Here is a 13,975-nt window from a genome sequence, read left to right on the forward strand (position 1 = left end):
CGATGCACAAACATTTCTTATTGCTTTCAAATGCCTTGCATAAATGCTTTCAAATACAATGCGCATGCACTATTGCTTTAAATGCCCCGCACTGCACTACTGTTTTCAAAATGCCCCGCACTGCAAAAGCAACCGCACCTGCATTACATTATTACTTTCAAATGTCCTGCAAAGGCACATCATCATTGTTCGCAAAAGCACCTCATTTAGGCCCGTCCGCCTTTAATAGGACATTTAGGCCCGTCCGCCTTTAATAGGACATTTAGGCCCGTCCGCCTTTAATAGGACATTTAGGCCCGCCCGCCTTTAATAGGACTATTATTGGGTTTGTTCGCCTTTAATTGAACATTTTAGGCTAGTCCGCCTTTAATAGGGCAGTTTAGGCTCGTCTGCCTTTAATAGGACTTTAGGCTCGTCCGCCTTTAATAGGACACTTTAGGCTCGTCCGCCTTTAATAGGACACTTTAGGCTTGTTCGCCTTTAATTGAACATTTTAGGCTAGTCCACCTTTAATAGGGCAGTTTAGGCTCGTCTGCCTTTAATAGGATATTTAGGCTCGTCTGCCTTTAATAGGACTTTAAGCTCGTCCGCCTTTAATAGGACACTTTAGGTTTGTTCGCCTTTAATTGAACATTTTAGGCTAGTCCGCCTTTAATAGGGCAGTTTAGGCTAATCCGCCTTTAATAGGACATTTTGGGCTGTGCACCGCCCTTTGAAAATTTCTGCATAAGGTTGTGCACCGCCTTTCATATGATGCATGGGCTGCGCGCCGCCCTTTGCATCGCTTTCATATATTGCCTGAGCCATGCATCGCCCTTTTTAAATTTTCGCATAAGGCTGCGCACCGCCTTTCATATGATGCATGGGCTACGCACCGCCCTTTGCATCGCTTTCATATACTGCCTGGACCATGCACCGCCCTTTAAATTTTCTGCATAAGGCTGTGCACCACCTTTCATGTTGCATAGGCTGCGCACCGCCCTTTGTAGTTTCCGCATAAGGCTGCGCATCGCCCTTTGAAAAATTTCTGCATAAGACATCGCACCGCACCTTCCCTGTCTTATTATTATTTTCAAATGCCCTGCGTGCGCTCGCAGCCGCATTTCACCGCACTTGCATCACTTTACTTCAATATTTATTTGTTACTAACTATTTTATGTAGTTTAAAGTTTCGCAGGAGCTTTAGCGCAACGTGGAACTATTTCTTCGGCAGCGAACTGGGCAATACGTCGGGAAGGATAAGCAAACTTCCGACAAGGGTCAATGATCTACCTCGAACACTCGGCTCCAATTTCAAATTTTCCGTTCCAGCACACTCATTTTCAGAGTTCTATCACAATACCCAATGTCATCATAATTCGACACTGGGACAATATTTTTTTCGCGAAGATTCGCATCAAATCGTGAGTTGCCAGTCATAGGTGTCGTAGTCTTCGCAGAACTACACACGGCCTGATTCTCGTGCAACCCGAGATATGTAGGCGATTCAAAGACCAGAGTTCGGCCGTAATTTTATTTACCCTAAGTCCTCCACAATCCTCTAGCCGGGACAAAATAGGCTACTAAGTCAACGTCTTTGCCCGAAAATTCTTTCATCATTATCAGGCAAAGAGGGACAAGTTGTTGACACCCAATTTTGTCCCGCCTCTCCTCCGAAATACATATTTGCGCTTCTAATATTTTCAAAAAAAAAAAAAAAAAAATAATAGTATATATTATGTTTACTATAGTTATTGGTCTCTTATCAATAACGGCGTTTTATTATTCTGTTACAACTATTATTATTATCATTATTATTATTATTAATAACTATTATTATTATTCTTAAATTATCATTATTACTAATTGTCATTATTATTATTATTGTTAATTACCAATCACTATTATCAGCGTTATTTTGTTATCAATTATTAATCATCATTATCATCTTTATTTTATTATTAATTATTGTCATTGTTTTATCAATAATTGTTATTTATTTATTTATTTATTATTATTATTATTATTATTATTATTATTATCATTATTATCTTATTATTACCACTATTATTGTTATTATTATTAATTTACTAACGTTTTGTCACTATCAATAATTGTTATTTATTATTGTTATCTTGTTATTAATTATTATCATCTTTATTATTATTATTATTAATTATTATCATTTTAATTATCAATGTTTGTTATCTACTATTATTATTATATCTATTATTATTTTTATCGCCATTATCATTATTACCATTATCATTATTGTTATCATTATTAGCAGTACTATTACCGCTAGTCATTCGCTACGGTTATTTAGTATTATTGAAACTGGCATTTCTCGGCATTTTATCAACTTCCGCATACACATCACACTTATTTCGCACATTTAAAATGATAGCGTTTATTTATTGTTAAAATATTATTGCACGGTCATTGTAACAACATATAATTTATTATCCGGGTCTTTTACAATTGCATATTTTCGTACCAGGTGATATTCTGGCACCCTTGGTACATCGTTAATCAAAATGGGTCTTTTATTCAAATTTAGAAGCCAAATTATTTCTTGCACTCGGTCCGCATTTTTGACTTACCGGACCCCAAATCAAGGTCCGATTAACTCCTAATATTTTTTTGATTAGCCCATATCGCTTATCTTAATTTTTAGACTAGTCCATGGTTCAATTCACTAGTCCATTCTTTTAATACCCGGTCTAAAAATTGACCCGGTCCACAAATGGACCTGATCCGACCCGTCTTTATCCAAAATAAGGGAAACCCTTAGGGTTTCCCATTTTTTTGAACCGATTCTTTTCGTCGCCTCCTTCTCCTCTTTTCTTCCTCCTCCCATCACCGCCTCCAACCCCCATCGCCACCGCCGCGTCTCCCCATTTCCCCTCTTTCGTCGTCGGCTCTTCCCACGTTACCCGCACCTCCACTATATCTCTCACCCCACTGCTTCATCACCCACACCCATACCTCCATCTTCACCATCGCTACCCGCACCCTCCACTACACCACTGTCCCCCACTTGCGTCTGACACCACCACACCTTCGTCTCCACCCTCTGACACCATGTTACCCCCACTCCATCTCTATCCTGCCATCTCCACCCACGCGTCTGACACCCCACTTCCCATCTTCGCCCATGCCACTGCCATCCCACTTCTGTTCCCTCCACTTTCGTTGTCACCCGCTCCTCTATCTCCTTTCCCAACACAAAACCTAAAGAACACTATAAATAAGAGGGCGGTTGGAATCGTAGAGGGGGGTCGAGGAATGAAAGCTTTTCGAATCGAAAAATCCTCCCATGAAAATTAAAGCTTTCAGTCGAGCAATCCCTAAAATACAAGTTCTTTTTGACAGCCTTTAATCTTGTTTATTATTAAAAATATCGAATCAATTTTTCGCTTTCCTTGATATCGTCATAAATCCAAGCATCGCAAACTGGGGTTCGTAGTGTTCGAGTGGATATCGAAGCCCCGCACCCACTTCGCTGCACCCGAAGAAGGTAATTTCCCCTTTCCCTTTTATTTTCTGTCTTATCTGTGTTTTTTTTAATCGCTAGGCAGTTTTAAAACAGGATGATTAGGTAGATTAGTTTGGTTCAAGGGATAGTTTGTTTGTATGTTGATGTTAATTCGGACTAAATTAGTTTGTATGATGATTTAATTATCGAGTTTGGCTCTGTCTATGCAATTACATGTGCTATGTGTGATAACTTTGCTTTAGTTAATTCAAATGTGTGAATTAATCATGCTAGTTGGTTTAAGTTGCGTATCGTTGTATAAATCTGGGCTATTAGTCAGTACTATATTCGAACTTGTTTAAGTGTTGTTGTTAGGTCAGGCGATGATTAGTAGTCGAATCCGTGGCTGATTTCTGTTTTGTTTCTGATTATGTCAACGAAAAACACCTCTATGAGTTTGTTCAATGTGGTTTAATTATGGCATAGTAACAGGGAGGTCGAAATTGCAACATAGTGGAAGCATATCCAGTTTGTATAATGATCAGAATGATGGTTGTGGTAAAGATGATTGAATCTGGTTTGTTGTTACCTTGATGAAGGTCAAATCTGGTCTGGTTTGTTTAACCTCTTGAAACAGATATTGTGATCATGAGCATGAGCCTTAAAGATTCATTGTTGTTTTCGTGGAAACATCTTCAAAAGTCCCAAGAGATTCTCTTCATTTTGCTCACTGTCATTTTGATGTGGTTTGTTTAATTGCTAGTTTCATGGCTGTTAGATATAGGCCAGATAATCCTCTTGCTCTTTGGATTCTGGTTTTTCTTCTCTGATTTCCTTATATTTCATTTTGCATGATAATGTGTGGATCACTTCTGCCCCTTGCCTTAATTTAAATCTATCGGGCGAAACACGACCATTTCTCAGTTCTGTGTATTATGAACACTTCTAATTGCCCTTTGTTTGAAAGCGGAATCTGACTAGGGGTAGTTTAGTATATAATTATGCCTTTAATCACTTCATCCAATAGAGTATTTAGTTGAAGAAGGATAGGTTTTTGAAGAATGTTAAAGTGCCCTGAATCTGTCCGTAACGAGTTAATTCAAGTTCGAAGTTTTTCTCCCGAAACTGTTCAAAGCATTGTAAAACAAGTCTTGGTTTTTGACGAAAATGCATAGCTTAGAATCTCTTTCTGGTTCATCTTGTTATGTCTAATTGCATCCAGATGATTTCCTTTGGCTTTATTGAAAGTTCTACGTAAGTTTGTTTAGAATTCTGTTTGTAATAAGTGAATTGGGAATGAAATGTTTGGAGTTGTTTACTTCAAAAGTCATTGGGGAAAGTTTGAGGTGGTTCGTTCCTTTATTTTAAATCCTTTTCCCTGTGAAATGTTGGGTTTTGGATTGATAGTTGATTGCTCTCATGTTAGCATGCTTTTAGCTTGAGATGTAATTATTGATAGCTGACATCATAAAATTTTGCCATGTTATGGTGCTGAGCATGTGGGTTATCAATAGTTGTGTTCATGATGCATGCTGACCAAATTTTATGTATATATGCTAACCCTTCATAATCTACGATGGGTTGCGTCATGGAGTGATTACATTCATGTCCAAACCTGGGAGATCCTTAGACCTGAACATCTGACTGCGTACTGGTTTATCCTGAAGTTAAAGATGTCATTTGGTCTTGTATTTTGGAATACATCAGGAGTCATATTGCAAATCTAGGCAGGAAATGGCTTCCTTGGTATTGAGTTGTTCTGTTTCTGCATTTAAAGATAGGAAATATCTTTGCTAAAATCAGTTAGCTTTCTCTATGTTGTGTTCAAATCTGGAGCAACCCTTTTTATGCCTACTGTTAACGCGTGTATTCGGAAGTTTAACATCATATGCGTTTTTGTCTTATTTAATGGTTATGTGCGTTTCTAATCTTTTTCATATTTTTCTTTACATGTACACATCCGAGCAAATGGAGTCTCGATTCGGGACTGTTTTCCTCCGCATTCGGTTGGGCTAGAAGCCCAACATGACTTCCTCTCGTGTCCAGTCGACCCATAAAAAAAATAACACTTTCCGGGCCAATGCCCAATAGCAAACAGATAACAGCCGCAGCCCCGCAGCCTCAATTGAAATTCTGGATTGAAGTCCAACAGCGATCTGATCGTGGCAGCTTTGAAAATGGGCTGAGCTCATTTAATTTGTCTCTGCCCCTATTTATTTTGTGCATATTAATTTGTATTATTCAACTAACTCTCTGTTTGTTTGTTTTTTCTAGTTTAGATGAATCCTAATAAATTAGAAGGTTTAGTTTTGGGAATGGGTAGTTAGTTCAAGGAAAGGAACTAAAGAATAGTTTGCAAACATTTTAAAACAAAAAAGTTATCTAAAATTATGCATACTTTTAGCCGAATGTAGTTAATAAAACGTGATTTTGTTTATACTTCTAAAAATGCAAAGTCAATTAGCATCGTTTAGTTTGTTTTAAGTATTTATTAAAACACTGCACAAACCTGCGTTTTTTTTCTACTTATACATTCTATGCAAATCTTATTTTTTAATAGCATTATTATTTAAAGCTTTAGCAATTTTTTATAAGTTTTATTCGAAATGTCATTTAAAATTCCCCTTTTATGCAAATTATTACATTTTCTACAAATCTCATTCTAAATAGCATTTTTTAAAGCCTTATCAACTTATATAAGCTTTATTTTAAATGACATTAAAAATCTTCTTTTCTAAATTATTACATTTTTTCTAAATCTTATTTTAGGCAATATTCTTCATTTTTCTTAAAAACCTTAGCAACATTTCTTACTCTTTTGTCTTAAAATTTGGAGTGATGATTTAGCATTAATTAGTTAATCTAAGTTTGGTCGGATAACCGTAAGTTAACGGATTCTAAAGGATGCCTAACCCCTTCCCTTTAGGATAATATAGAACCCTTACCTAGAATCACACTGGTTAAGCAGACTACTAACGGAGGTTTAGTTTTAACTTTACCTTAGTTAATATCTAGGTGTCCTAATTCACCGTTAAAATCAATTAGGTGGCGACTCCTTAAATAAACAATTCAGGAATCTCCAATATGTTATACTCCGCTATAACCCGGTTAAAATGGGGTATAACAAGTTGAGGTCGTTGATGTGTTGTTGCTACTGTGAATCACTAATTTGATAAGAAAGGAATGTATAAGATATCGTATGTGAAGCGTATGTGGCTTGTTGGGTGTATATTTTAGATATTTGAAGTGTATCGGGCATTGTTATATCATGTGGGCTGTTTTGGGGTATCCTCGGATCTTGTTTTAACTAGTTCTTGATATGATAACTTAGACGTGCCTTGGTTGATGCTATGTTGGTTGTTGTATAGTTGGCTTAAATGTGAGGAAATTGAACAATATAGGGGAAATGCTGCTCAATCGTCTAGAAATGAGCTACTAACGTTGAAGTACGTTTTATGCCTTTCCGTAGCTTAACCATAGTCTTGACGTTTTAATATAGGTTGAGACACTTCGGGCAGCGTATTCGTATTGTATCACGGATAAGCGTTAAAGGTATGTAAAGCTAACCCTTCTTTCTTTTTGGCATGATTTATATGAAACGAGTAAACGACGAATGTATAAGTTCTTATTCTTAGAGACACTAGGATGGTTAATGTTCTTGATTTCTATAAGCTATTTCATATGGTTTTTATACGTGTCCATGATTCCTGAAGTTCTATTTGACACAATCGATAATGACATTTGAGGTATACTTGATACGGCTGTCGCCATTGATACTCAAGTGTTCATTCATTCTATTTATTCTATTGAGTCTCGGATGATGGTTTAGTTTATATATGGTTGCTCACTACTCTGCTCGTGCATGCCGTAATGTATCTTTCACCGAGTCCCGGGCCGGGTATGTTCTCGTGCACAGTGTCACTGCATTGCTCACCGAGTCCCTCACTAGAGGGCCGGGTACGGTATATATATATATATGTGATGATATGATGATGTGATTATGGCGCCAAGGATGGTATGTGATGACTTTATTCACCGAGTCCCATAATGGGCCGGGTATGATATATGATATTGATATGCATGATTTACATTTCATAAGGCAAGTGTATTGGTATTTGAATGTCATACTTGTTCCCTATAATCTCTATTTCAGTCATGATCCACTTTATTGTATTTCATGCTTTATATACTCAGTACATATTTCGTACTGACCCCCTTTCTTCGGGGGGCTGCGTTTCATGCCCGCAGGTACGGATACTCGATTTGGTGATCCTCCAGCTTAGGATTTCTACTCAGCTGTCTTGGAGAGCTCCATTGTTCCGGAGCCTAGACTTTTGGTACAGATCTTTTGATGTATATATATATATATATATATATATATATATATATATATATATATGTTTATCCAAGGGTACGGCAGGGCCCTGTCCCGTCATATTTCACTATCAATACTCTTAGAGGTCTGTAGACGTGAGTGGGTTGTATATGGATTTTGTTCAGCCGTGTCTATATGGTTTGCTATGGATATTCCCGCTTGTAGTGGCAGCCTTGTCGGCTTGCGTATTGTATTGATATGTAGTGGCAGCCTTGTCGGCTTGCGTATTGTATTGACATGTAGTGGCAGCCTTGTCGGCTTGCGTATCATATTATGTTTTGGTTAGCTGTGACTCCTCAGGAGACAGGTTTATGATATGCGACGCTATGAATCCTTAGTTGCTTTCATAAGTTCCATACAATTCTTAAATTCAATCTGTCTATATCTAACAGGTATGTATACGAGTGTCCAGCTCGGGCACTAGTCATGGCCCACGGGGTTGGGTCGTGACAAAGCCAAATTGGTGAATGCAACAAAGTAGACACTTTTTATTTTTTATAATGTTCACTAATGCTATCTAACTCGTTTTCATAAATTAAATTTCGAACCTCGAAATTGACATTCAAAACATCATTACCACGGGATTAGCATCTCGAAATAGATTTTTTATCATTAGATTTTTACTAGAGAAGAATGAAAATTGTGCACCAATTTGGGGGAAATTCAAATTGAATGGGATAATGGGCGTTTTTTGGAAAATCGACCCGGCTATGGCGGTTTGACCCGCTAGATCTCGAAAAAATACCCTGGGTCAAAAACTTTTTTGCGTAAATCGGACATCCGAGCGCAAAGTTATGACCATTTAAAGTTTCAACAATTTACAATTAGTTTTCTACCTATGCTCTTGTCCTTATTTTTTATTTACGTGAGTGAAGAGGCATATGTATACTTGATGTAATGAGCCGATATTATTGTACGCTAAAAAAAATTAAGTTCTATATAAAATATTTATATTCCGACGTTTTCAAACGTGACTAATCTTCGATCAAAGTACGAAAAAAAAGCTTAAAGATAACAAGTTTACAAACTTACTTCGAGACACTTTACAACCCCTAAAACGACGATCCAAACATATATGTATACTTGATGTAATGAGCTGACATTATTTTACGCTAAAAAAAATATGAAGTTCTATATAAAATATTTATATTCCGGTGTTTTGAAACGTGACAAATCTTCGATTAAAATACAAAAAAAAAAACTTGAAGAATACAACCCCTAAAACGACGATCCCAACATATATGTATACTTGATGTAATGAGCCGACATTATTTTATGCTAAAAAAAATATGAAGTTCTATATAAAATATTTATATTTCGGTATTTTGAAACGTGACTAATCTTCAGTCAAAGTACAGAAAAAAGCTTAATTTTGAGTTTAATTTCCAAAGAAAAAAGATGACAAGTTTCCAAGAAACATAATGTATTTCTCTCTTTCAAATTTTTTCCTACGATTAGGAAAGACTTTTTCATCATTTTTCAACTTATAATCCGTTATTATTCTTTTTTTATGGGAGCTATAAAGAGCAAAAGTCTTAAGACCTATGAGCTTTAATCAAGTGAATAAAACTTATTAGAAATACACCCTTTTCGAATAAATGAGTTTTAATACATGAATTTCTTTTAAGGAATGAGCATAAAGTGTAAAATTTATTAGCCTAATAGAGATAAAGAAAATTTCAATGAAAGAATAAACTGGATATTTAAAATTATGTATAAAAATTAATATATTATGTGAATGTGTGTATATATTTTTGTGTATATTAATTAGTCGATTCGGTTTTTTCTTCGATTTATTTTTAATAAAATCAAACCAAATCAAATATTATCAATTTCATAAAAAAATTTAAAATCAAACCAAATCCAAATAACTATCGGTCTATTTAATCGATTTGGTTCGACTTGCGGTTCGGATTGAGTTTTAACCTTAAACACCCCTAGATATGAGGAAGAAAATTGTATAATGTTCTCCATAAATAAATAAAGAATCCCGTAATAGTATTCAACAATAAGAATATATTAGTACAACAGCGGTCACAACTACCGCCAAAAGAATTAGTAACAAAGAAACAGTGAAAAATAAAGCCTAACTCATCAACTCCGGCGAATGGAAAAATGCAAATATTCACATATCAGAAAGTTTAAAGCATCAAAGCAGCAGCAAAGACAGTTGTAACAGCAGATCCGGCGACAGCGACTATGTTGAAGGAAGCAGAGTTTGGTGATTCGGTAGGAGAACCGCCGGGAGCAGCGGTGATGGATGGAGGAGAAGCACCGCCGGAAGGAGATGATGCTGGAGTGTCAACAGTTGGTGGAGCTGGTGGGGATGCCATTGGAGAATCGGATGGAGAAGATGCAGTTGTAGGAGCAGAGACAGGTGGTGTTGATGTAGTAGTAAGAAGTGATGCTATCGGTGCCGGAGAACTCTTAGGAGAAGCTATTGGAGATGCTCCCATTGCCTGTGCCAATTATTATTATATTCCCCTCTCCCCTGAAATATAAACTAATAGTCGAGCGTTACAGTTAGCAAGTATATTTCTTCATTGTGTTCTCTGTGGGATTCAATCCCAACCTTGTTGAGTTTTATATTTGACAACAATCGCTTACTCCTAATTTTAAAGGTATAATTTGGGCGTATCAAGATACCAATGGAGAATCGGATGGAGAAGATCTAGAGGTAGGAGCATTTGAAGAAGCAGGGAGGGGTGTTGATGTAGTAGTAGGAGGAGGAGTCGCTGCCACCGGAGGTGATGCTACCGGCCAGAGAACACTTCGGAGAAGCTGTTGGAGATGCTCCCATTGCCTGTGCCAAGGTAGATCTAGCGACAAACTAAGGGCGTCCCAAAAAAATTAATGGCATAAGGCCAATTTTTAATCTGAGGCCTTAATATATACTTATACACGTACAAAAAAAAAAATTAGTGTTGTTTTTCATTTTCTCATACTTCTTATTTAAATGTAGTATTCTTAAACGATATAGAGCTTTTTTACTTCACATAATAATATTATTATTTATAATAGTAATGATTAATTTAAGTTAATAAGGTGTTAACCACTTGTTTTCAATACATTACCTTGGATGTTGTCATAAAACATTTCTTTATTAATATCAAGATTTGGATAGTGTAGTTCAAATTTCTAAAATTATTTATGTTAGGAAGTAAGTATGTTTTTCTTTCTTTCTTTTAGATATAAATTTTATACTTTTCTACAATTTTCAATATTGTCTAAGAGAAAAAATAAAATCATAAAATTTAGCATTAATTTTTTGAGGCGTCAAAATTTTAGGAGCCTAAAGCAAATGTTTTACTAATCTCACTCTTAAGCCACCCCTACGACATACGCCAACATTAGAGCAATGATTACCTTTGAGTATGCCATTTCCCGCCTTTTGGAGAATAAGCTTTTCGACAAAGTAAAGTTGAACAAGTTGAAACAGGTATAAGAGGAGGAACAACATCAACATATCCGATGAGGTTTGGAGAGGATAGAATGTACGTCGATCTTATCGCTATCTTTGAAGATAGAGAGATTGTTTTCGATAAAACATCAAATCAAAATAAAACAATAATAAAATATGTCAAATAATAATAAAAAAAATAATAACTACAACGAAATAGTAGGCTAAGCGGAGAACAAGAAGAGACAGTAAATAATAACAGAAGGTATAAAGAGGAGGAAATGGAAATGAGTCACGATAAATATCATCAACTCTATGATTTAGGCTTCTTGACTTTGCTTATTTTGTTTAGTTTATAGAATAATAGATGGATCTATTCTGGGTTTTTTTTTTTTATATTCCTTTCATATATAACCTTTAAACAATAAAATTATTTAGAAAGTTTTATGTCAAAGTATGCAAGTATGAATGATATTGTGTTCTAACTTCTAACCGTGATCATTATATCATGTTTTTAAAAAAAAAAATCAATCAGATATCAAAGAAAATTTGAGATAATGGACGATTTTGAAGTTGAGTTTAATTATATAAAATAGAATAATTAAAAATTAATAGTATGATGCAAATTTTATAAAATAATTGGCCAAACCAAATCGTTGACACGTAAACTACATGACCGCGTCCATTCCTCCCAACTCAAAATTCAAAAAAATCCTCGCAACTCAAAGAGGCAAAAGCAGAGAGGAAACTCGCATAGGATAGGGAAAGAAAAAATGGGGAGGAAATTACAATGTTGGATTCTAATCCTCGTCAAAATGAAAATTCATATAGCCAACCAAATGAGCTATAAATTACAATCGTTGAGTTGTTAACGATCATAAAGTATCAAAATATATTTTCTCTTGTATAATTTATAATTCTTATTGAATATGTACTTAATTTTAATAAACTCAGTCCTTAAGTCTCGTCTTCATTAATATTATCCACTCTGTGATTTGAGCTTCTCATCTTTACTTACTTTGTTTCACTATAGCTCATCTTCACAAATTCCAACATAACTCATCTTCACCTCTACTCCACCCCCATCTTTCATAATATTTGTCTTGATTATATACTTTCTAAAACAATAAATTTACGTGAGGACTAAACTCAAGAAAATAAGTAATAAACCCGGTAAATTTTCTTCAAAAAATTTCGTGGTACCAAACACACCCTATATGCTTGCTTAATTTAATAAAAACAAATTTCAAGGGAATTGAGAAAGAGGAAATCAGAATCGTAGTGCTCTCCATTAAATAAACAAAGAATCCCGTCAACAATAAGAACATGCATCAATACAAATAAATCAACAGCGGTTACGCATACCGCCAAAGTAAAAAAGAATTAACAAAAAAGAGGTGGAAAATAAATCCCGGCGAATGAAAATGCAAAATATTTCACAGACCGGGGATTTAAAGCATGAAAGCAGCAGCAAAGACAGCTACAACAGCAGATCCGGCGACGGCGACTCTGTTGAAGGAAGCAGAGTTTGGTGATTCGGTAGGAGAACCCCCGGGAGTGCCGGCGATGGATGGAGGAGAAGCACCGCCGGAAGGAGAAGATGCCGGAGTGTCAACAGGTGTTGATGTAGTAGTAGAAGGAGGAGTCGCCACCGGGGCAGGAGAACTCTTTGGAGAAGTTGCTGGTGCTTGTGCCAAAGCTGATCCGGCTACAAACGCCAACATTAAAGCAATAATCACCTTTGAGTATGCCATTTTAGTTATTAAGACAAGGAGATTTTCCAGAAAGAAAAGATGAAAGAGGAGTAAATGGAAATATGAGTTGAATGATGCTTTTTTATTTTAAAACGATGATAAGAAACGATTGTATTTATAGGAGGGAAATATGGGGAAATTAAATTTTATTTTGGCACTCCAAAGTCCGGTTTAGCTAAAAAAAAAAAAAAAAGCTGATTTACAATAGAGTGTGGACTAATAATTAGTTGGCAACTCAACGACAGAAGAAGAAAAAGAGGAGATGTGAGCTGTGACCGAGTTCACGCTAGTTATATTTTTCTTACCGTGTGAAGAGATAAATTGCTGTAGAAAATTTTGTTTGAATGTTTCTTTGTACTTTTTTTTTTTTTAATTTGAAATGATATTTCTTAAAAAAAAATCTACAGTAAAAAGCTTTTTTGATTTTCCAAAAAAATTGTGAAAACAAGCTAATGACAGACTTTTATTTATTGGTAAACATTGTGGTTACCGTTATGATTGGTACGTTCTAGCTGGCTGGGATTTTTAAAATTCGTTTATGTGTTGGCCACCTAAAAAGTGGGGGATCCCGCGGGGGGAGTGGAGGGTGGGTGGCGTAGCGAGGCCGTAAAGTATTTATTTGCACCTAGGTTTACAGTTAATTATAGTATTATAATTTATCACGGTAAAAATTAGATAACTTTTTGTAAACCGGTATATTGCGCTTACGGTAAGGGGTTGTCAATTTAATACACCCAACCGAGTATCAAATTAATTACTAGATTTTTTAAAATAAAATTGAAGGGTTTTATATAAATTTATAATTGTATCTAATAAGTAAATAGATTTTTAATTTTATAAATATAAGAAAAAATATTGAACCGCATTAAATAAACTTATATATATATATATATATATATATATATATATATATTATTATTATTTTAAAATGACAAAATATTAATCTTTTTGCCCTTGGATATGAGGTGATGAAAACAACGACATGTCAA

At 35.4% G+C, this 13,975-nt stretch overlaps 1 protein-coding gene across 1 annotated transcript; it reads right to left on the reverse strand.

The window, feature by feature from the left end:
• Nucleotides 1-9,809: 9,809 nt before the first annotated feature.
• On the reverse strand, nucleotides 9,810-13,147 carry LOC132603976 (classical arabinogalactan protein 5-like). Its single transcript, XM_060317279.1, has 2 exons — nucleotides 12,882-13,147; nucleotides 9,810-10,258 (listed from the first exon to the last, which is right to left on the reverse strand). Exons 1-2 carry the CDS (start codon nucleotides 12,984-12,986, stop codon nucleotides 9,974-9,976), a joined length of 390 nt encoding a protein of 129 aa, XP_060173262.1. The 5' UTR covers nucleotides 12,987-13,147; the 3' UTR covers nucleotides 9,810-9,973.
• Between the last annotated feature and the right edge of the window lie 828 nt (nucleotides 13,148-13,975).

The sequence above is a fragment of the Lycium barbarum genome, chromosome 7 (assembly GCF_019175385.1).
Source record: "Lycium barbarum isolate Lr01 chromosome 7, ASM1917538v2, whole genome shotgun sequence".
NCBI lineage: Eukaryota > Viridiplantae > Streptophyta > Magnoliopsida > Solanales > Solanaceae > Lycium > Lycium barbarum.

Bases quoted from the DNA above. Each gene is read 5' to 3' on its own strand.
- LOC132603976 (XM_060317279.1), bottom strand. From the start codon at position 12,986: ATGGCATACTCAAAGGTGATTATTGCTTTAATGTTGGCGTTTGTAGCC. The intron at 10,259-12,881 runs GCGACTCCTCCT...GCTTCTCCTAAG, and splicing joins AGAGTTCTCCTGCCCCGGTG to AGTTCTCCGGCACCGATAGC.